This window comes from Balaenoptera musculus, chromosome 3 (assembly GCF_009873245.2).
Source record: "Balaenoptera musculus isolate JJ_BM4_2016_0621 chromosome 3, mBalMus1.pri.v3, whole genome shotgun sequence".
NCBI classification, from domain to species: domain Eukaryota; kingdom Metazoa; phylum Chordata; class Mammalia; order Artiodactyla; family Balaenopteridae; genus Balaenoptera; species Balaenoptera musculus.
This window is the reverse complement of record NC_045787.1, coordinates 50,095,234-50,120,845: the sequence shown is the minus strand read 5'-3', so window position 1 is coordinate 50,120,845 and position 25,612 is coordinate 50,095,234. Positions and strand designations below refer to the sequence as shown.

At 35.2% G+C, this 25,612-nt stretch overlaps 1 protein-coding gene across 2 annotated transcripts in view; it reads left to right on the top strand.

Moving 5' to 3' along the window:
• The window catches only part of SREK1IP1 (SREK1 interacting protein 1), a 65,982-nt gene that overhangs the window by 26,784 nt on the left and 13,586 nt on the right, over nt 1-25,612 (top strand). For both annotated transcript variants that reach the window (XM_036846976.1, XM_036846977.1), the window contains exon 3: nt 9,258-9,401. In XM_036846976.1, coding sequence (XP_036702871.1) covers nt 9,258-9,401 — 144 coding nt within the window. The remainder of the gene's footprint in view (nt 1-9,257; nt 9,402-25,612) is intronic.

Here is a 25,612-nt window from a genome sequence, read left to right as displayed (position 1 = left end):
AACGACAAGGAAGGACACTACATAATGATCAAGGGATCAATCCAAGAAGAAGATATAACAATTATAAATATATATGCACCCAACATAGAAGCACCTCAATACGTAAGGCAAATGATAACAGCTCTAAAAGAGGAAATTGACAGTAACACAATAATAGTGGGGGACTTTAACACCTCACTTACACCAATGGACAGATCATCCAAAGTGAAAATTAATAAGCACAAGCTTTAAATGACATAATAGACCAGATAGATTTAATTGATATTTATGGGACATTCCATCCAAAAACAGCAGATTACACTTTCCTCTCAAGTGCACATGGAACATTCTCCAGGATAGATCAGATTTTGGGTCACAAATCAAGCCTCAGTAAATTTAAGAAAATTGAAATCATATCAAGCATCTTTTCTGACCACAATGCTATGAGATTAGAAATCAATTACAGGGAAAAAAACATAAAAAACACAAACACATGAGGCTAAACAATATGTTACTAAATAACTAGGAGATCACTGAACAAATCAAAGAGGAAATCAAAAAATACCTAGAAACAAATGACAATGAAAACACGACGATCCAAAACCTATGGGATGCAGAAAAAGCAGTTCTAAGAGGGAAGTTTATAGCAATACAAGCCTACCTCAAGAAACAAGAAAAATCTCAAATAAACAATCGAACCTTACACCTAAAGGGACTAGAGAAAGAAGAATAAACAAAACCCAGAGTTAGTAGAAAGAAAGAAATCATAAAGATCAGAGCAGAAATAAATGAAATAGAAACAAAGAAAACAATAGCAAAGATCAATGAAACTAAAAGCTGGTTCTTTGAGAAGACAAACAAAATTGATAAACCATTAGCCAGACTCACCAAGAAAAAGAGGGAGAGGACTCAAATCAGTAAAATTAGAAATGAAAAAGGAGAAGTTACAACAGACACCACAGAAATACAAAGCATCCTGAGAGACTACTACAAGCAACTCTATGCCAATAACATGGACGACCTGGAAGAAATGGACAAATTCTTAGAAAGGTATAACCTTCCAAGGCTGAACCAGGAAGAAATAGAAAATATGATCAGACCAATCACAAGTAATGAAATTGAAACTGTGATTAAAAATCTTCCAACAAGCAAAAGTCCAGGACCAGATGGCTTCACAGGTGAATTCTATCAAACATTTAGAGAAGAGCTAACACCCATCCTTCTCAAACTCTTCCAAAAAATTGCAGAGGAAGGAACACTCCCAAACTCATTCTATGAGGCCACCATCACCCTGATACCAAAACCAGATAACGATACTACAAACAAAGAAAATTACAGACCAATATCACTGATGAATAGAGATGCAAGAATCCTCAACAAAATACTAGCAAACATAATCCAACAACACATTAAAAGGATCATCCACCATGATCAAGTGGGATTTATCCCAGGGATGCAAGACTTCTTCAATATATGCAAATCAATCAATGTGATACACCATATTAACAAATTGAAGAATAAAAACCATATGATCATCTCAATAGATGCAGGAAAAGATTTTGACAAAATTCAACACCCATTTATGATAAAAACTCTCCAGAAAGTGGGCATAGAGGGAACCTACCTCAACATAATAAGGACCATATACGACAAACCCACAGCAAACATCCTTCTTAATGGTGGAAAACTGAAAGCATATCCTCTAAGATCAGGAACAAGACAAGGATGTCCACTCTGACCACTATTATTCAACATAGTTTTGGAAGTCTTAGCCACGGCAATCAGAGAAGAAAAAGAAATAAAAGGAATCCAAATTGGAAAAGAAGAAGTAAAACTTGTCACTGTTTGCAGATGAAATGATACTATACATAGAGAATCCTAAAGATGCCACCAGGAAACTACTAGAGCTAATCAAAATTGCAGGATACAAAACTAATGCACAGAAATCTCTTGCATTCCTATACACTAATGAAAAATCTGAAAGAGAAATTAAGGAAACACTCCCATTTACCACTGCAACAAAAAGAATAATATACCTAGGAATAAACCTACCTAGGGAGACAAGACCTGTAGGCAGAAAACTATAAGTCACTGATGAAAGAAATTAAAGATGATACCAACAGATGGAGAGATATGCCATGTTCTTGGATTGGAAGAATCAGTATTGTGAAAATGACTGTACTACCCAAAGCAATCTACAGATTCAATACAATCCCTATCAAATTACCAATGCCATTTTTTACAGAACTAGAACAAAAAAATCTTAAAATTTGTATGGAGACACAAAAGACCCTGAATAGCCAAAGCAATCTTGAAGGAAAAAAAAAAAAAAAAAAACGGAGCTGGAGGAATCAGACTCCCTGACTTCAGACTATACTACAAAGCTACAGTAATCAAGACAATATGGTACTGGCACAAAAACAGAAACAGAGATCAATGGAACAGGATAGAAAGCCCAGAGATAAACCCACACACCTATGGTCAACTAGTCTATGACAAAGGAGGCAAGGATATACAATGGAGAAAAGACAGTGTCTTCAATAAGTGGTGCTGGGAAAATTGGACAGCTACATGTAAAAGAATGAAATTAGAACACTCCCTAACACCATACACAAAAATAAACTCAAAATGGATTAGAGACCTAAATGTAAAACTGGACACTATAAAACTCTTTGAGGAAAACATAGGAAGAACACTCTTTGACATAAACCACAGCAAGATCTTTTTGATCCACCTCCTAGAGTAATGGAAATAAAAACAAAAATAAACAAATGGGACCTAATGAAACTTAAAAGCTTTTGCAAAGCAAAGGAAACTAGAAACAAGATGAAAAGACAACCCTCAGAATGGAGATAATATTTGCAAACGAATCAACGGACAAAGGATTAATCTCCAAAATATATAAGCAGCTCATGCAGCTCAGTATTAAAAAAACAATGCAATCAAAAAATGGGCAGAAGACCTAAATAGACATTTCTCCAAAGAAGACATACAGATGGCCGAGAAGCACATGAAAAGCTGCTCAACGTCACTAATTATTAGAGAAATGCAAATCAAAACTACAATGAGGTATCACCTCACACCAGTTAGAATGGACAGCATCAGAAAATGTACAAACAACAAATGCTGAAGAGGGTGTGGAGAAAAGGGAACCCTCTTGCACTGTTGGTGGGAATGTAAATTGATACAGCCACTGTGGAGAACAGTATGGAGGTGCTTTAAAAAACTAAAAATAGAATTACCACATGACCCAGCAATCCCACTACTGGGCATATACCTAGAGAAAACCATAATTCAAAAAGACACATGCACCCCAATGTTCATTGCAGCACTATTTACAATAGCCAGGTCACAGAAGCAACTTAAATGCCCATCAACAGATGAATGGATAAAGAAGATGTGGTACATATATGCAATGGAATATTACTCAGCCATAAAAAGGAACGAAACTGGGTCATTTGTAGTGACGTGGATGGATCTAGAGACTGTCATACAGAGTGAAGTAAGTCAGATAGAGAAAAACAAATATCATATATTAACACATATATGTGGAACCTAGAAAAACTGTACAGATGAACCGGTTTGCAGGGCAGAAATTGAGACACAGATGTAGAGAACAAACGTACGGACACCAAGGGGGGAAAGAGGCGGGGGAGGTGTGGGGTGGGGGGTGGGATGAATTGGGTGGTTGAGATTGGCATATATACACTGATATGTATAAAATGGATAACAAATAAGAACCTGCTGTATAAGAAAATAAATAAAATTGAAAAAAAATTGTGGTAAAATACATATAACATAATTTGCCATTTTAACCATTTTTAAGTATACAATTCAGTGGCATTAATTACATTCACAATGTTGTACAACCATCGCCACTATCTATTACAAAACTTTTCCATCACCCCAAACAGAAACTCTATAAACCTTAAGCAGTACCTCCCCGCTCCTCCCTTCCCCCAGACCCTGGTAACCTCTAATCTACTTTCTATCTCTATGAATTTGGCCATTTTAGATATTTCATGTAAGTCGAATCTTATAGTATTTGTCCTTTTGTGTCTGGCTTATTTCCCTTAGCATAATGTTTTTAAAGTTCATTCATGTTGTAGTGTGTATCATAACTTTATTCCTCTTTATGGCTGAATGATATTTCATTGTATGGATACACCACATTTTCTTTATCCATTCATCTATTGATAGACACTTGGATTATTTTTACCTTTTGGCTATTGTGATTAATGGGCAATGAATTTTGTTGTGTAAGTGTCTGTTTGAGTCCTCGTTTTTGATTCTTTTGGGTATATACCTAGGAGTGGAATGCTGGGTCATCTGTGTGCAGCTTCTTGAGGAGTTGCCAAACTGTTTTCCACAGCAGCTCCATCATTTTATATTCCCACCAGAAATGTACAAGAGTGCCAGTTTCTCCACATTCTTGCCAACACTTATTTTCCTTTCTCTTTTCTTTTTTTAAAATTGTAGCCATCTTAATAGATGTGAAGTGATATCTCATGGTTTTCATTTGCATTTCTCTAAAGACTAATGATGTTGGGTATCTTTTCACGGTCTTACTGGCCATTTGTATATCTTCTTTGGAGAAATGTCTATTCAGTTTCTTTGCCCATGTTTTAATTGAGTTGTCTTTTTGTTCTTGAGTTGCGGGAATTGTATATATACTAAATAGTTAACCCTATCAGATATATAATTTACAAATCTTTTCTTCCATTCTGTAGGTTGTCTTTTCACTTTCATAATAATTTCTTTGCACAAATGTTTTAAATTTTGATGAAATCCAACTTATCGGTTTTATCTTTTGTTACTTGTGCTGTTGGTGTTTTATATGTAAGAATCCATTGCCAAATCCAAGTTAAAGAAGATTTACCCCATGCTTTCTTCTAAGAGTTTTATGGTTTTAGCTCTTATATTGTTGTGGTCTTTAATCCATTTTGAGTCAGTTTTTGCATATGATGTGAGGTGAGGAGTTCAACTTCATGTGTTTGCATGTGGAAATCCTGTTGTCCCAGCACCATCTGTTGAAGAGACTGTTCTTTCCCCACTGAATAGACTTGACACTCTCTTCAAAAAGCAATTGGCTATATATGTATGGGTGTATTTCTGGACTCTAAATTCTATTCCATTGGTCTATATGACTATCCTTATGACACTATCACCCTGTTTTGATTACTATAGCTTTGTGGTAAGTTTTGAAATCAGGAAATGTGAGTCTCCACCTTTATTCTTTTTCAAGATTGTTTTGGCTGTTCAGGGTCCCTTACATTTTTGTATGAATTTAAGGATTGGCTTTTCCATTTCTGAAAAAGCCACGTTACTTTTTAAAGTCAGCTACTAAAATGTTATAACTTGAAATGTCTCTACATATCTGTGGTCAAAATTTAAGTTTCTGGTCATCTAAGAATGTTCTCCTCAGGACTTCCCTGGTGGTGCAATGGTTAAGAATCCACCTGCCAATGCAGGGGACACGGGTTCGATCCCTGGTCCAGGAAGATCCCACATGCTGTGGAGCAACTAAGCTCGTGTGCCACAACTGCTGAGCCCGCGTGCCACAACTACTGAAGCCCACGCACCTAGAGCCCGTGCTCTGCAACAGGAGAAGCCACTGCAATGAGAAGCCCGTGCATCACCACAAAGAGTAGCCCCCGCTCGCCGCAACTAGAGAAAGCCTGTGCACAGCAACAAAGAACCAACGCAGCCAAAAATAATAAATAAATAATAAATAAACAAACAAACACGGAGAGGATGTTGGCCCCAGGGGGTGTGGGTGTGGGTGGGGTTGGGAGCTGCTGGCTGGAGAACGTGGCTGAGGCGGGACCTGCTGGAAGTCACCATGTCCAGGCAGGTCCACGGCCTGTTTTTTTTTTTTTTTTCTTTTTTAAAGAATTTTCTGCTCATTGTCTCCTGAGAGTCTATGTAGAAAAGAGGTAACAAGAACTATATTTTGGAATAATTTTCTAAGTTTGTTCACTTATTCCCCAATTTAAAAAAAAAAGGAAAATTTATCTGTAGCTTCACAAGCAACTTGTCTTATTATCAGTTTAGGGTCAGTTTCATTGAAGTAAGGCTAAAATGGGTGTGAGACAGAGACTGCTGCCAGTGTGGTTATTAAGTATTTTATTTATATGAAATATTTATTACAATATAAGGTGTTTGGATGCAAAGCTAGATTAAGTAAAGGAAAAATTGTATCATCAGGAGTTCTGATCAGAATGGCAAGCTGAAGCAACATAGAAAGTCCTCCTTTCTGCTCCAAAAACAGAGAGATACTGGAGAAAAATAGAGTAACAACAAAAATAAAAATAACCCAGCTCAAAAGAATAAAAGGGAAATCCCCAAGTGTTGGAAAGGAAAAGGAGCTCAAAGCTAGAGCAGGGAATGATAGCTGAAAACAATGAGGTCCATGGGCCTACTGAGTAGACTTTTATGGGATACGGAATGAAGCTTTAGACCCCTGTTGGATGGCAGCATGGCCAGAGTGGAGGCTCTTGTTTAAAGCCAAATTGCTCAAAAAAGCAGTAAAGCAGGAATTAGAAAAATTCCATTTACTGTCTAGGGAAAGTGATGAGAAAGTTTACTGTGTTTAAGTTCCTATAAAATAATAATTAGAAGAAAAGGAATAATTGAGAATTGGCAACCCAAGCGTATACCTTGAGTAGGTATGAGGAGTGAATTTATACTGCCCCCAGTGAGGCAGGAACTATTTGTCAAAGCTAAGAAATTAACAGGAAAAATTGGTCTGGTATCAAATTAAATTAAAAAAATAAGTCTAGCTACATGTCATTATTAGTGAAACTACTTAGAAAACTAAAAACTGCATAGAAAATTTTAAAATAAAGGGATGGGGAAAAAAGAGCAAATAGATATTAGGTTGAATATTGTTGATAATCAGCTGTTTTACTCACAAAAGTTGCAACTTCATATGATTCAACTAATAATCATGGAGAAATTGACAAATCTGTAGTGATAAAGGTACTTAAAATTATACTATCAGAAGTTATTACACAAAAAAGTAAGATGGAGATTTGAACAACAAAATAGACATCAACAAATAGTGATGTATATTCTTTTAAAATACATATCAAGTTTTTCCCTAAATTTACTACATGATAGACCATAAAAGAAATCTCAGCAAATACTAAAAAACTGATGTCATACAGACTTCACTCTCTGAAAGCAGTGTAATAAATTTAGAAATCAACAAAAGCATAGTCTGAAAGCTCCATATGTTTGGAAACTAAAAAGAACACTTCTGAATGATTCATTTGAAAGAAATCACAATAGAGAAAACTTGGTTCCAGCAGTATGGCAGACTGGACCCTTCTGTAAACAACTAAGAAACTTGTATGAAATATGCAATACATATTAGATATATTAGTGTGCTAGAAGAAAATAAAGAATTAAAGAATACTTAGAGGCCAGCAACCAAAGGAAAGCAGAACCTCTAGGAGGTAAGTCTTGAGGGTATTTGCTGAACCCAAGGTTCTTGAACTTCTATTGTCATGTATTGGCAGGGTGCAGGGAATAAAGGCAAGACTCAGGGCCCCGCCCAAGATTGGTACCCTACTAGGAGATGCTCTTGTATAAATCTAGGTCTTCCAAAAGGCTTCACCCTTAATTAAGAGAACTAGAAATAAATCCTAGTCCAGGGTTGTAGTGAATCATTAGTGGGTTGTGAAATCAATTATGTGGTTTCTATCAGCATTGATTATTTTTGAATATCACATGTCATAATGCTTCATGTAATTTTTGTTTTAATTTTTGTGTGTTAGTGTGTATATGTATATGAATGTATATATGAATATACTTGGTTGCATTGTTATTTTTTACCATCGGTCAGCCCTAGTCAAAAGAATTCAAAAGCTACTGCCTTAGAGAAGCTGTGCCATGTGTGCACAGAGAGACGTGTATAGCTATGCATTTCAGTATTATTTATAATAGCAAAATACTAGAAGCAACCTAAGATCCTATCAGTAGTAGAAAGGGTAAATATATTTTTATATAATGGGACATTATTCATCAGATAAAATGAGATAATTATATCTACTTATGTTAACGTAGATAAATCACAAAACATAATACTGAATGACAGAAACAAGTTACAGAATGATAGGTAAGTATAATTGAGTTTATGTTAAAAAATAATAAAAATACAATATTCTGTTTTGAAAAGATAAGACACCAACTTCAGTATACCAACTTCTGAAGAGAGAATGGAATGGGATTGGGGCAGGGTTCCAGGGGATGGTGCAAGCTCTCCAACTTTGTGTATGTGTGTGTGCACACACACATGCAGTTTTTCACTTTAAAAAAAAATTAAGTGAATAAAACAAAATGTTAACATGTGGGTGATAAGCACTTAGGTATTATTAGTGATTTTATCTCCTGTACTTTTCTGGTGTTTGTATTCAATAATATTTGATTTTTTAATTGCATCATGCAATAAGTAGATAACTGTTGTAGTTTTTTTTTTTTAATTTATTTTTGGCTGCATTGTGTCTTCGTTGCTGCGCGCGGGCTTTCTCTAGTTGCAGTGAGCAGGGGCTACTGTTCGTTGCTGTGCGCGGGTATGTCATTGCAGTGGCTTCAATTGTTGCAGAGCACAGGCTCTAAGCACACGGGCTTCAGTAGTTGTGGCTCGTGGGCTCTAGAGTGTGGGCTCAGTAGTTGTGGCGCACGGGCTTAGTTGCTCCGTGGCATGTGGGATCTTCCTGGACCAGGGCTCGAACCCGTGTACCCTGCATTGGCAGGCAGATTGTTAACCACTGCGCCACCAGGGAAGCCCTGTTGTAGTTTTCTTATAGGGAGAATCTTTAAGGACTGAATGATGTCAGAATTAGAATCTTAGGTGTTCTTTTGAAGAACATGTTCAATTATGTTATTATGGCATCTTTAATTAGGTGACAGCTGTGTAATTGCATGAGTATAGTAGTCAAGCTGAGAAGCAAAAAAGTATATGGAAAAGGAATAAAACATAAAATCCAACGTTGAGAATATTTTCTTTAGTACATAGTAAGTACATTAATTCAATATCCTGAAATCCATAAGAAGTAACCAAAAAGCATGCTTATTGAATTAGAAGCCCTGTTGAAGAAAAGAAAAAGTCCTCTGAATATTTCATTCAGGTAAAGCAAACTACCTCCCACTGAATAAAAGTTAAAACTAAACATTATATTACTAAAATTGTAACTTGTTGCTTAGTGAACAAACACAGCAAAAAATATAATGTATCTATAGTTTTGTCATTCATGTTTTTTTGTTTTACTTAGCTGGTCACCTGACTTTTGAATGCCGCAATTTTCTCCGAGTAGACCCCAAAAGGGACATAGTTTTGGATGTCAGCAGCACAAGTAGTGAAGAGAGTGATGAAGAAAATGAAGAACTGAATAAACTGCAAGCATTACAAGAAAAAAGTAAGCAATACTTTTTTTTCCCCCTCCATCCTTTAAAAATGTTTCTAAATGTTCTGCTATATTATGTCATGTTTATCTATTGTTCTATTATTTTTGTCATTAAGATATCTTTTGCCTCTTATGTAAGAAGTACTGCATAGGTAAGGAAATAGGCTCTGAACATTGTAAGTAATTTGCCCAAAGTCAAACAGTTGGTCAGTGATAGAACCAACAGGCAAGTCTATTTCTGATTCCCCAACACAGGTTTTATTGTGTTTTGTTTTGTTTTTTGTTTTTCCATCTTACTGGGATGTATCACATGGTACAAAGAGTCTGATTTAAGATTTGGTTTCTATTCCTATTTGGCTACTTTTTAGTATGTGACTTTTAGCAAATCACTTAACTGCTCTGAACTTCAGTTTACTTGTGGGATAACACAAAGGATTGGATTGTCAAATCACACTCATTCATATCAGAGATCTTAGCAGTATCAAGCTTTACTAATACCGTTGACCCTTGAACAACATGGGTTTGAACTGCATGGGTCCACTTTTACGCAGTTTTTTTTGGTAATACATACTGCAGTACTTTATAAGCTGCGGTTGGTGGAATCCGCAGATGTGGAGCCATGGATATGGAAAAACCGCATATATGGAGGGCAACTATGAGTTACACTTGGACTTTGGACAGCACAGAGGGGCAACATCCCTAACCCCTGCGTTGTTCAAGGGTCAACTGTAATTTCAAGTATACAAGTGATCATGAGGCATAGGCAAAGCAGCAAGAGTTCCAGGACTATAGTACAATCTCCCAGGTACCCACTCTGGCCAAGGTTAACATAAATGGTTTCTACATTACTTACACGAAAGAAAGTCATTTTGGTCATGAAGCATCTCAATTTTATGCCCATAGTTACATTTTCCAGGAATTATGGATTTGTGCCCCATAAATCCCTAGATTCCAGGATTATTTGCCATAAATAATCTTAGACATCCTGCTATAAGCAGTTTATAAATAAGGATTCTCTTGCCAACAGCTTGATCATGGACTTCTAGCTTTCAGAACAGTGAGGAAATAAATTTCTGTTATTTAAGCCACACCCCTCCTCCCCCCACAAAAAAGGATTCTCTGGCTAGCAAATAATTTATTTCCAGGAGGTCTGTCATTAGCATGTTGATGAAGAGATTTGACCAAGTTACCTTCTTTCTTTCCTGGGGCATTCTCCTTTCCCCTCAAAAAGAAAACAGATTTCAGACCACTGTTTAACCATTTGTTTCCCATCTTGTGTATAAAATAACCTATCCTTGCAATGGGGTTTTTAGGGATAAAATGTGATGCTGTATGTGAAAATATTTTGTAAACTACAAAATGTTATATGGTAGTTGTCACACGGAAGCAAAATGGAACTTATTTGTATATGGGTTTAGGCATGGCATGAGAGAGATACAAAAAAGGTTAAACTTATTTTAGATCATCAGAGAACAGTAAATGCTTAAAAAAATTTTAACCTTTCCATATTATATCCAGTGAAGGTAAGTGAAAAAGTCAAATGCCAGGGTACTAGGACAAGCTGAGAAGGCAGAAGAGGGATAGTGTTCCAAAGAAAGCAAACAAGAGTAACAGTAAATATGAGTATATACAACTTAAGGGTAAAGATAGCTGCTTGAATATAAATATTTACTTTTGGGACTTCCCTGGCAGTCCAGTGGTTAAGAATCTATGCTTCCACTACAGGGGGCACGGGTTCAATCCCTGGTTGGGGAACTAAGATCCCGCATGCCGCAGGATCTTTATACATAAATAAAGATATATATTTACTTTTGCTCCCTACTGAAACAACACTAAAATAGTAGTAGAAGAAATTTTTAAAGACATAAACTCACAAGGACAAAGAAAATAAGAGTCAAAAAATTTTGCTGAAAAGCAGATGGGTTAGTGATAATGGACTGAACACTTTAAGAGAGCTCAGCCCTTTAACAGTGTGGAAAACTGAGAAGTAACCTGATTATACACTGTAAAACCCCCTAAAGTCTTGATAATGAGTATCCTTGGGTACGTGAAGTAGTTATATGTTCTGTTCCCTTTCCCTACTCTGAAGCCCTGTTGCCTCAGCAGACTGCCACAGGTCTATTTTCTAGACAGGTAAGACAAACGGTCTTTAAACTGGGACACACCAAACACAAATGAAAATAGTTAAGTTAAAGGTTAGATACAGAATGGTGAGAGCCCTCTAGCCATCTTCACCTATTTGGTTCCCAGACATATATCACCCAGGCAGAAGATTTGAAGATACATCTCTGGGAAATCTGACCAGTCTAAGAAGAATGAAATAAGGATACTGACATTAGGGATTCTTCAAAGACAAGGCCTCACCAGATTATCAGTGAAGTCCAGATTTCCAAGCTTTGCTTGCTAAAAGCTTCCAGTCAGCTTTTTAGACAATGAGGAGCACTAAATTTCTGAGGAAAGAGTCTCACATGAAATATAGATACCAAAACAAAAACCAGAAAAAATCAACTTGAAAAATACAGAGTCTGTACAGGGAGAAAACAGAAATCATTAATATTTAGTTTCATAGAAAGTTAAGATACACCACACATGAAACATGAATAAGATACTGTAAAGAAGAACAAAAACAACAGAAGAGCTTTTGAAAATTAAAAAAGAAGCAGACATGGAAAACTTGATAGAGTTGGAAGATAAAGTTGAAGAAAAATAAGAAGAGCAAAAAGAGAGAAAAAAGAGAGAACAATTGAAGGGTCATTCTAGGAAATACTTCATTCAAATGAGTCCCAGAAAAAGAAAACAAAATTTTTTCAAGAACTGAAGAATTAGTTTCCAGATGAAAAGGTTCAACACATACCAGGCACAGTGGTAAAAGCAGACCCACACAAAGGCACACCATTATGAAACATCATATCATAGGAAACAAAAAGATATAATCCAGACTTCCAGAGTTGAGGATAAAACAGGACACAGGTGAAGGATCAGGAGTCAGAATAGTTTCGTACTTCTCTAAGGCAATACTGGAAGCTAGTAGAATATGGATAATGCTTTCAAATTTTTGAAGAAAAATTATATCCAAATTAGAATGATATACCCAACCAAATTATCAACCAAGTGTGGAAGTAGAATAAAGACATGGTCAGACATTCAAAGTCTCAGAAAACAATTTGCCTCTCACTTACCCTTTCTTAGAAAAGCCCTGGAATAAGTGTTCTACCAAAGTACGGGAATAGACTGAAAAAAGGAAAACAAGGAATGTAGGAAATAGAAAAGATAAGTAGGGAAATTTGTAGCATGCTAGTAAAGAGAGAACCCAGAAAGACAGCTGCGCCAGAATAGAGAGCAGCCCAGCCACATAGGAACACAACAAAAGATACTAGGGCAGAAAGCCTAAGACCCTTAATTCCACAAGGACACTTTCTACCCCATTCATCTATACTGCTCTGTTTTTTTTTAAATAGATGCATAAAACTTTAGAATTAGTAAGAATCTTTAGAACAAATAGTTTAAAAACCAGTTTTGTAGAAAAAGAAAATGAGAACAAGTGACTTTCCAAAGTCACTAGCTGGTCACAGTAGAGCCAGCACCATGATCCAGGTTTCTTTCCTACTAGTCCTGTACCATTTTCATTACAATGTGCTGCTCTCCTACCTTAGAGATCATCCAGTCTATTGGTTCTTGACCTTTTTTTCCTTACCACATCAATCTTGAAGGATAAAGTACACTCCCACCATGAATAGTGGTTTATTCTAGAGGTGATTTTCAATCAGAGGACCTGGGACAGATCCGCTCTGGGAGAAAGGGGAGGGAGTTAACATATAATAACCTCCAGGACAGGGAATAGTTGGTGAAGCTTCCTTATTAGCATCAGCTTTCCCCTAACCTCACATTGAGAATGGCTTCCTTAATCTAGCTTTTTTCCCTTTTTTTTCCTTAAAAGGTATGCTTGACCATAGTCACTTAAGGGCTCAGAATTTGTGTTCCGTCTCATGACTTCCACCCAGGACAGTGTTCATTCCAGTATGTCATAGAGATTCCAATAATAAAGTATTATAGAAGGGGTCCATATTTATTTCATGGCCACCTGCTGGAATCCCAGTGACCCCTACCCAAATAAACCATAGATTGGTTCCTAAGCACACAGAGGAAGGGGCCTAGAGGTTGTGGTTGTTAGTTCCACTGATAACTTGCTGATATTGCTCAGAATCTCTGAAAGGGTGAGGATGAACTACTGACTGACTGAGTGTGAGTTCTTGACCTACATCCTTTAGGTAGTCCTGGGGGCTCCTTGAATCCTTCCTTGGTCCTTAGAGCTAGAGAGCTCTTGTACCAACACTCTTGAATATGGTAAGTTTTTTGTTTTTGTTTTTTTTTAATGATAGAGTAAAAATAGTGAGCCATGAGAAAACAACTAATTTTTAGTTACTTACCTAATTAGTTGTCCTGCTGTTATGAAATAGAGACATGAAAAGGGAAAAGAGAGAAATGTCACAAAAAAATGGGTCTCAAAACTTATTTTTGTAGAAGTTTTGCTTTCTATTTTGTTTCTGTATATATTTGCTTCTATTATATTTCATATTTTTAAATGTTGATTGAATATCATTCATTGAAAACAAAAGACTAAATAACAAATATATTGATTTTGATTAAATTATTACATCATAATCAATTATTGATGCAAATTAGGAAATGTGAGGCCAGACCTTGACATGGATGGGAACAAACATTATTGTCTTACTATACTGAGACCTGTGCAGCCTTAGAAAATTATATCACCAAGAAAAAGATCAAATGATGAAAGCAAGGATAATAAGCTCTTACTGACTCACTGTTATGTGTGTGTATGTATGAACATGCTTACTGTCTAGTGGTACTACAATTTCAAAATTATTAAGGTTTTAGACTGTGCTTTGAACTTCCTGAAGAAATTTGCTTTTGGAATTGTAAGTGGTAGTAGCAAATATCTCAAGAATAGTTTATATTACAGTACAGTGAGTCCCCTACAGACGAACCTTCAAGTTGTGAACTTTCAAAGAGGCGAACGTGCATTTGCCTGTCCAATCACATAAATTAGTTCACGTGTCTGGCATACATTGTCACATGCGTGCATCCTCTACAAGTGGTTGTGCTTTTGCATACTTTACAGTGCTGTATAGAGTACAGTAGTGCAGTATCTTTATTTCAAGCCTAGGATGTCCGGGAGCAAGTGTAAAAGCAGTGGTGATGCAGCTGGTACTGCTGAAGAACGGAAGAGATTCATGACTCAGGAAATGGCAAAGGGAGTTTCTTTATTTGAGGAGGCACTGTTAGTTTTTGAGGCTCAGGACCCAAACGTAGAACGGTACATGAAGGTTGCAGCAGCCGTTCAGAATGCAATCCAGTGCTACTGTGTCATTTATGATGAGGAAAAAAAGAACTACTACCCAGACATCACTGGATCATTTTTTCAAGAGAGTAGATAGAATTGAATCTGGCAAGGAACCAGAACCTGTGCCATCAACGTCAGGTGTGAGTGAAATTGCAGCTTGCCCTCCTTCTCCTATTGCTGATGATCCTTCAGCTCTACCATCTCCCACCTCCTCTCCCTCTTCCAGTCAGTAACTCTTCTGGCTCTTCACTTGATGCCAGCCCCTGTATGCCAGCTGTTGTACTGTACTTTTCAAGGTACTGTACTGTAAGATTAAAAATGTTTTCTTTATTTTCTGTTTGTTTTTTATGTATTATTTGTGTGAAAAGTATTATAAACCTATTACAGTACAGTATTATATAGCCGATTGTGTTAGTCGGGTACCTAGGCTAACTTTGTTGGACTTAACAAACAAATTGAACTTACAAACGTGCTCTCGGAATGGAACTCATTCATATGTAGGGGACTTACTGTATTTACAAAGGACCAAAGAAATTCAAGAGTATAGATGTTTTTTTCCCCTCATTCAATTTACCTAATGTTATTTAACATTAATCAGCAATTTGTCTGTAATTAGAAGGTAGTCCTTTCCTGATATCTCATCCCTTAATATTTAACAGTATTCCTTTAGTTCAGTACAGAAATGTATTTTGACAAATTTGGGGGCTTTTGTGGCTTAGTTTGGTTTTTTGTTTTGTTTGTTTAGGAGAGTTTATGTTAAATACATACATGATTTTATTTAAAGATGGTTTACACTGCAAACTGCCTAGGGGAAAATGCCAAAATCAGGTATTTGCATCTTGTCATAAATCTCTCTCCATCCCTTTAGTAACTGCTGGAATCAGATTCAAATGAATGACTTACAAGGGTGGTTTCAAGCTTCATAAAGATAGGACTTAAATGAATCCACAGGATAATTGGAGTAAAGCCTATATTTGGCTCAAATGTACTTTTTATTATAAGATAACTACAGAAGATATTTGCTAAGTGGTTGATTGGAAAACACAAGAGGGAATGGGAAATTTAGATTAATGGGTGTAGGTTTGGAACTGCCTAGTCAGGCATTTAAAAGCAGTGAGAGTAGCTACAACCTGGTGACAAATATGCAGACAAAGATCTAGCAGCTGAACCTGCTGATGCTGCTAGGATGAGTCTGCCATAGTATCCTAAAGCTGTCTCTAAAGACTGGATCATAACCTCTTGACTCCTGTGTGTTACACAAGAGACCACCACTCTTGCTTATCATTACAAAATTTAAGGGCTGAAGTACACAAGGACCTTCTTGCCTTCTATTTTGTACTCCAAAGGTTGGTTGTATCATTTTCCAAGAAGTTATTATTTTGCAAAAACTCAAACTCTTTTCCCTACTATGCTTGTGTATATTTCAACATTCTGTCTCAGAGGAACCTCAGTAAATAGAAGTGAAATTGTTTTAATAGTGATAGTATAGAAACAGTAAACTATCAAAAGTAAACTTTTGTCTTCAGTGCTTGAATTCTCATATCCTCTTATTATCACTACTGCTAGTTCCTAGGGTAAATGACCAGGAAAAAAATTCCTGAACTCTAGAGCTAATTTCTCTATATAATCTAGTCAGTGGATTCTTTATCCCTCATTCCTAAATGGAAGAGGAAATTATTCCCAGAGCTCGTTTTATTTGTTTAATTTCTCATAACTTTTTTTTTTAACATACTAACATTAGTTCTTCTAAACGTATGGTAGCTATAAAACAACAACAGCAAAAAAAGACAGCTCTTCAAGAGAAAGCGAAAGTGAGTATTTTAAGATCAAATCAAGTAGATTTCAAAACTAAGAATATTACAAGGGATAAAGAAGGTTTTTTTTTTCTTTCATAATGATGAAAGGGTCTGTCAAGAGAACATAGAATACCAACACTAGTATTCTATACCTAGTAACAAAATTTGAAATATATGAAGCAAACTCTGATAGAACTACCAGGGAAAATCCTTGTGGATAAAAGAAATCTACATTTATAGTCGGAGATTTCATTACAATTCAGTAATTGTTGGAACAAGTAGGCAGTAAATCAGAAAGGATAAAGTATACCTGAATGACACTGTCAACCAACTTGTCCTATTTAACATTTATAGAACACCTCACTCAACAACAGCAGAATACACAGGTTTTTTTTTCTCAGTGCACACAGAACATCTACCAAGATAGACCTTATTCTGTGCTATAAAAAAAATCTCAATAAATTTGAGTGTTCAAGTCATGCAAAGTATCTTCTCTAGCCACAAGGAAATTAAATTAGAAATCGATAACAGGTAGCTTCTTGGAAAATTTCCAAGTAATTGTAGCCTAACACACTTCTAAATGTCCCATTGGGTCAAAGGAAAAAAAAAGAGCCAAAGGAAATTAGAAAGTATTTTTCAACTGTATGAAATAAAAATACAACATAACATTTATGAGATGTCCCGAAAGCAGCACTTAGAGGCAAATTTACGGCACTCCATGCCTGTATTAGAAGAGAAGAAATATCTCAAATTTATGACTTCAACTTCTACCTTAAACTCGAAAAAGAAGAGCAAATGAAACCTGAAGTAAGCAGAAGAAAGGACATAATAAAGATCAGAGGTGAAATGGAAAATAGAGAAACAATAGAGAAAAATCAGTGAAATCAAGAGCTGGTTCTTTGAGAAGATCTATAAAATTGAAAATTCACTATCCAAACTGATAGGGTTTAAAAAAAAAAGTCATAAATTACCAGTATCAAAAATGAACGAAGTAACAACACTACAGATTACACAGATGCTAAAATAGAATATTATGAATAATCTTATGCCAATAAATTGGACAACTTAGATAAACTGGACAAATTACTTGAAAGATACAAACTACCAAAACTCTTTCAAGAAGAAATAGGTAAACTGAGTGGTCTGCATCTATTACAGAAGTTAAATGTTTTAAAACTTTCAGCAAAGAAAATGCCGTGGCTGAATGGCTTCTCATGAATTCTGCCAAACATTTAAAGGAGAAGTAATACCACTGCTACATAAAATCTTTAAAAAATTAAAGAGGGGATACTTTCCAACTCAACTTATAAGACCAGCATTACCCTAATAACAAAACCAGATAAAGAGGGGCTTCCCTGGTGGCACAGTGGTTAAGAATCCGCCTGCCAATGCAGGGACATGGGTTCGAGCCCTGCCCGGGGAAGATCCCACATGCCGCGGAGCAGCTAAGCCCGTGCACCACAACTACTGAGCCCACATGCCACAACTACTGAAGCCCACGTGCCTAGAGCCTGTGCTCTGCAACAAGAGAAGCCACTGCAATGAGAAGCCCGTGCACCGCAGCGAAGAGTAGCCCCCACTCGCCGCAACCAGAGAAAGCCCACGCACAGCAACGAAGACCCAACTCAGTCAAATTTTTTTTTAATTTTTAAATTAAAAAAAAAAACAGATAAAGACATTACAAGGAAAGCAGAGACTCTCAAAAGAGAATTTTAAGCAATTCTAAGCAATTAAAAAAATGTTAGTAAGTCAAATCCAACAATATATAAAAAGGATAATATATTATGACCAAGTGGAGTTTATTGTAGGAATACAGTATTTGTTTTACATTCAAAAGTCATTGTAATTTGCTATTTTTAACAGACCAAAGAAGAAAATCTGTAGTATTTTAAGAAAACCAATATTCTAAGAAAAATTATTTGAGGAAGTCCATCTTCCATTTCTTATAAAAATTTTCAGCACACTAGGAAAAGAAGGAAACTTCATCAGCCTGATAAGGGATGTTCATAAAAAACAGAAAGATTACACTATACTTAATGGTAAAAGACTGAATGTTTCCATAACATAAGGAACAAATCAAAGATGTCCATTCCTACCACTTATTTTCAACATTGTAGTGGGGATTCTAGTCATGTAATAAGGCAAGAAAAAGAAATTAAAGTCATCCAGATTAGAAAAGGAAGAGTAAAAGCTGTCTTTATTTGCAGATGACTTGATCGTCTACATAGAAAGCCTAGAAGAAAAGTTCTAGAACTAATAACTACGTTTAGCCAAGTTGTAGGATGCAAGATCAATCAATGGGCAAAAAATCAATGTATTTCTGTATGCTGGCAGTGAACAATCAGAAATTGAAATTTTAAAAATACCTATTATAATAACATTAAAAGTATGAAATACTTAGGGATAAATCTGACAAAAGATGTGCAAGACTGAAACATATAAAACATTGATGAGGGATATTAAAGAAATGAATAAATCTAGAGATATACCATATTCATGGACTAGAAGATTCAATCTTTTTAAAAGTTAGTTCTCACTCTTTGACATAAATTGTAGCAGTATCCTTCTGAATCTGCCTCCTAGAGTAATGAAAATAAAAACAAACATAAACAAGTGGGACCTAACTAAACTTAAATGCTTTTGCACAGCAAAGGAAACCATAAACAAAATGACAATCAACACACAGAATGGGAGAAAATATTTGCAAACAAAGCAACTAACAAAGGATTACTCTCCAAAATATACTAACAGCTCATGCAGCTCAATATCAAAAAAAACAACCCAGTCAAAAAATGGTCAGAAGATCTAAATAGACATTTCTCCAAAGAAGTCATACAGGTGGCCAACAGGCACATGAAAAGATGCTCAACATCACTAATTTTTAGAGAAATGCAAATCAAAACTACAATGAGGTATCACCTCACACTAGTCAGAATGGCCATCATCAAAAAGTCTACAAACAATAAATGCTGGAGAGGGTGTGGAGAAAAGGGAACGCTCCTACACTGTTGGTGGGAATGTAAATTGGTACAGCCACTATGGAGAATAGTATGGAGGTTCCTTAAAAAACTAAAACTAGAGCTACCACATGATCCAGCAGTCCCACTCCTGGGCATATATCCAGAAAAAAATATAATTTGAAAAGATACATGCACCCCAGTGTTCACTGCAGCACTATTTACAATAGCCGAGACATGGAAACAGCCTAAATGTCCATTGACAGCGGAATGGATAAAGAAGATGTGGTACATATATACAATGGAATGTTACTCTGTCATAAAAAAGAATGAAATAATGCCATTTGCAGCAACATGGATGGACCTAGAGATTATCATACTAAGTGAAATAAGTTAGACAAAGACAAATATATCAGTTATATGTGGAATCTAAAAAGATGATACAGGTGAACTTATTTACAAAACAGAAACAGACTCACAGACTTGGAAAACATACTTATGGTTACCAAAGGGAAAAGGTGGGTGGGAGATAAATAAGGAGTTTGGGACTAACAAATGCACACTACTATATATTAAAATAAATAATCAACAAGGACCTACTGTATAGCACAGGGAACTCTACTCAGTATTCTGTAATAACCTATATGGGAAAAGAATCTGAAAAAGAATGGCTATATGTATATGTATAACTGAATCACTTTGCTGTACACCTGAAACTAACACAACATTGTAAATCAATATAAAATAAAAATTAAATTTAAAAAATTAATTAATTAAAATGTCAGTTCTCTCCAACTTGATTTATAGATTCAAACTAATCACAATCAAATTCAGGCAGGGTGTTTTAGACACTGACAAGTCAATTCTAAAGTTCTCGTGGAAATGTAAAGAACCTAGAATAGCCAAAATACTTTGAAAAAGAACTAAAGTTGGTAAGATTAACACAGCCTACTTTCAGAACTTTCTGTAAAGCTACAAGTAATCCTAACAATGTGGTATTGATGTAAAAGTTGTTTAGTGTAAGTGAATAACACCATACATATATGGCCAATTCATTTTTTTTTAACTTTTTATTTTGAGATAATTGTAGATTCATATGCAGCTGTAAGAAATAATACAGAGAATTCCTTGTACCCTTTACCCAGTTTCCCTCATCTTCCAAAATTGTATTACAGTATCACAGCCAGGACATTGACTTTGATACAATCAATGTACACAATATTTCTAACACTACAAGGATCACTCATATTGCCCTTCTATAGCCATACCTTTCCTCTTGTCCTTACTTAATCTCTGGCAACCAAAATATTGCTATTTCTCTAATACTGTAATTTCAAAAATGTTTTATAAATGAAACCATACTTTTCCAGATTGGATTTTTTTCACTAGCTATAATTCTCTGGAGATTCACTCAGGTTGGTATATTTATAAATAGTTTGTTCCTTTTTATTGTTGAATAGTAGTCTATGACATGGATACCACAGTTTAAGCATTCACCCATTTAAGGACATCTGAGTTGTTTCCAGTTTGGGGCTATTACAAATAAAGCTGCTATCAACAGGATTTGGGTAAACATAAATCTTTATTTCTATGAGATAATTATCCAAGAGTACAATTGCTGGGTTTTATGGTAGTTTCATGTTTAGTTTCTTAACAAACTGCCAAACTGTTTTCCAGAGTGGCTATACTATTTTACATCCCTACCAAAAAATGTATGAGTGACCCCATTTCTCTGCATCCTCACCAGCATTTGATTTTGTCGCTTTTTAAAAATCTTAGCTTTTTGATGATGTACAATTACATCTCAATGTAGTTTTAATTTATATTTCCCCAACAGCTAATAATGTTAAACATTATTTCATAGTGTTGAATGTTGAGTTCTTTACATATTCTAGATACTAGTCCTTTTTTAGATGCCTGGTTTGCAAATATTTATCCCAATATGTAGCTTTTCTTTTCATCCTCTTAATAGGTGTTTCACAGAACAATAATTTTTAATTTTGATAAAGCCCAATTTATTAATTTTTCCTCTTATAGATTGTGCTTTGGTTTCAAGTGTAACTCTTTGCCTGTCTCTTGGTCTCCTTTACTTTTTTCTAAAGTTTTTATAGTTTTATATTTTACATTAGGTCCATCATCCATTTGATTTGATTATTGTATAAAATGTGAAACTTAGAGCACTTAGTATTTTGCTTAAGAACGACCAATTGTTCCAGCACTGTTTGTTGAAAGGCTATCTTTCTTCCATTGAATTGCTTTTGTGCTCTTGCCAAAAATAAGTTGGTCCTATTTGTGTGGGTTTGTTTCTGGGCTGTCTATAATGTTCTATTGATCTATGTATCTATCCCGCCACCCAGTCTTGATTAATATAGCTATATAATAAGTCTCAAAGTTGGAGGGACTGATTTTTTCTACTTTATTCTTCTTTTTCAAAATTGTTTCTACTATTCTAGTTTCTTTTCCCTTCCATATAAATTTTAGAATAATGTTTATATCTACAAAGAATCTTGCTGGGATTTTGATAGACATTGCCTTAAACATGTTTATCAATTTGGGGAGAATTGACACCTTTACTGTGTTGAGTATTCCAACCCATGAATGCAATATGTCTCTCTGTTTATTTAAATCTTTGATTTCTTTTCTCAGCATTGTGTAGTTTTAGGATTATACCTATAATTTTTTTTTGGAAAAATTGTAAATGTTTTTTTTTTATTTCGTTGTCTGCATGTTCATTACAAGTATATAGAAATACAAATGACTTTATGTTTATCTTTTATCTTTGCTAAACTCACTGATTAGTTCTAGGAGTTTTTGGTAGATTCTTTGGAATTTTCTATGTAAACCATCATGTCATCTGCAAATAGGAACAGTTTTATTCCTTCCATTTTGATCTGTAAACCTTTTGTTTTCCTTTCTTGATTTATTGCTATGGCTAGAACTTATAGCACTATGTTGAAAAAGAGCAGTGAGAGATGAATTCTTACCTGGATTCCAGTCATAGGGGACAAAACCATACAGACCTTAATGGTTAGCTGTAAGGTTTTTTGGTAGCTGCTCTTTATCAAGTTGAAGAAGTTTCCCTCTATTCCTATTTTTAAAGAGTTTTTATCATGAATGGGTGTCAGATTTTGCCAAATGCATTTTCTCCATCAGTTGATATGATCCTACAATTTTTCTTCTTTAGCTTCTTAATACAGTGGATTACATTAATTGATTTTTGAATATTCAACCAGCCTTGCATCCCTTGAATAAATCACACTTGGTCACAATGTATAACTTTTTAAAAATATTAAATGCTGAATTCTATTTGCTAATATTCTGTTAATGATTATTTGCATCTATGTTCATGAGAGATATTAGTCTGTGGTTTTCTAATTTTGTACTATTTTAGTCTGATTTTGGTATCAGAGTAACATTAGCATCATAGAATACTGAGAAGAGTTTCCTTCTCTTCTATTTGTTGGATAATATTATGTAAAATTTGTCTTAATTCTTCTTTAAATGTTTAGTAGAAATTTTCAGTGTAATCATCTGGGCCTGGAAATTTGCCTTTCAGGAGCTTTTAAATTACAGATTCAATTGTCTTAATAGTTATAAGGTTATTGAAATTATTTGCATCATATTAGATGAGGTGTGGCAATTTGTGTTTTTTGAGAAAGGGGTCCATATTGTCTAAGTTGTTAAATTTATGTTTGTAGAGTTGCTCATAGTATTCACTTACCCTTTTGATTTCTGCAGGGTCTGTAGTGATATCCCCATTTTATTGCTGATATTAGTAACTTGTGTCTTCTCTTTTTTCTTTCACAGTCTTACTAGAGATCTCTGGTATTTTATTGATCCAGTTCTTTGTTTAATTTTTTCTTCTGTTTTCAATTTCATTAATTCTTGTTCTTATTTTTTTCCTTCTACTTTTTGGGTTTATTTAGCTCCCCCCGCCCAGGTTCTTGAGATAGAAGTTTATATTATTAATTTAAGACTTTACCTCTTTTTTATTGTAAGTATTTAGTGCGATAAATTTCCCTTTCAGCACTGCTTTAGCTGTGTTGCACAAAATTTGACATATTGTATTTTATTTTTATTCAGCTTATTGTATGTTTTTAAATTTTCCTTAAGACTTCCTCTTTGCCCAGTGGATTATTTAAAAGTGTGTTGTTTTGTTTGGCATTTTATCTTTCTGTTACTGATTTCTCAGTTGATTCCATTGTGGACAGAAACATACACTGTATGATTTCAGTTCCTTTAAGTTTATTGAAGTTTGCTTTATGGTCCATGATATATTCTATTTTGGATGATGTTCTTTAGGCACTTGAAAAAAAAAAGTGTATTCTACTCTTGTTAGGTGGAGTGTTTTTTAAATGTTATTTAGATTCTGTTAATTTATGGTGTTGTTGAGTTCTTCTATATCCTTGCTAACTTTATGTGTAGTTTCTGTCAGTTGCTGAGAGAAGGATGTTGAAGTCTCCAACTGTCATGGATTTGTCTGTTTCTTCCTTCAGGTCTATCGTTTTTGCTTCATGTATTTTTCAGCTCTGTTGTTTGGTGCATACACACTTAGGATTGCTATGTCTTGTTAGTGGGTTGAAACCTTTATTGTTATATAATGTCTGTCTCTCTCACTGGTTATTTTCTTTGTTCTAAAGTATGTTTTATCTGATATTAATATAGCCATTCTACCTTTCCTTTGATGTTTGTGTTACATCTTCATTTCTGTCCTTTTGCTTTCAGTGTGCCTATATCATTATATTTGAGGTGAGAGCCTTATAGACAGGATGTAGATGAGTCATATTTCTCAATCCACTCTGCCAATTTCATTGGTATTCTTTTGAAGTTTAATATAATTATATGTTAGGGCTTAAGTCTGCCATTTTATTTTTGTTTTCTGATTATTCTGTTTTTTATTTCTCTGTTCTTTTTTTTCCCCTACCTTTCTGTGGGTTCCCATGAAGTATTTTTTTAGGATTGTCTATAGTGCTTTGATTTCACTATAGTGTCACTTGAACACTTGTGCAGTTCCATTTTGATTTATCTATAGTGTCTTTGAATATATCCATAATGTTTAAAATTTTTTCTGTAGTGTTCAGTATAACATTTTCAATGGTTACTCTAGGTATTACATTATGTATACATAATTTATCATAATCTACTGGTGTTGTCATTTTACTAGTTCAAGTGAAATGTAGAAATCTAACCTCTCTTTATGTACCTTTACCCTCTCCCATTTATAGTCATCCTCAGTATGTTCTCTACATACACATAGAACCACATCAGACACTGTTATACTTCTTGCTTCCACCCTCAAACATAATTTAGAAATTCACAAGAAGGAAAGCCTGTTGCACCCATATTTTTGCTTACTGTGTTCTTTCTTCTTGATGTTACAGCATTTCCTTTCCATTAGATAACTTCCTGTAGCCATTCTTTTGGGGAATGTCTGCTGGTGACAGATTCTTTTAGTTTTCCTTTATCTGAGAAGATCTTGATTTCTTTTCATTTTTTTGTAACATCTTTATTGGAGTATAATTGCTTTATAATGGTGTGTTAGTTTCTGCTTTATAACAAAGTGAATCAGTTATACATATACGTATATCCCCATATCTCTTCTCTCTTGCGTCTCCCTCCCTCCCACCCTCCCTATCCCACCCCTCTAGGTGGTCACAAAACACCAAGCTGATCTCCCTGTGCTATGCGGCTGCTTCCCACTAGCTATCTATTTTACATTTGGTAGTGTATATATGTCCATGACACTCTCTCACTTTGTCCCAGCTTACACTTCCCCCTCCCCATATCCTCAAGTCCATTCTCTAGTAGGTCTGCGTCTTTATTCCCGTCTTGCCCCTAGGTTCTTCATGACCATTTTCTTTTTTTTTAGATTCCATATATATGTGTTAGCATACGGTATTTGTTTTTCTCTTTCTGACTTACTTCACTCTGTATGACAGACTCTCGGTCCATCCACCTCACTACAAATAACTCCATTTCGTTTCTTTATATGGCTGAGTAATATTCCATTGAATATATGTGCCACATCTTGTTTAGCCATTCATCTGTTGATGGACACTTAGGTTGCTTCCATGTCCTGGCTATTGTAAATAGAGCTGCAATGAA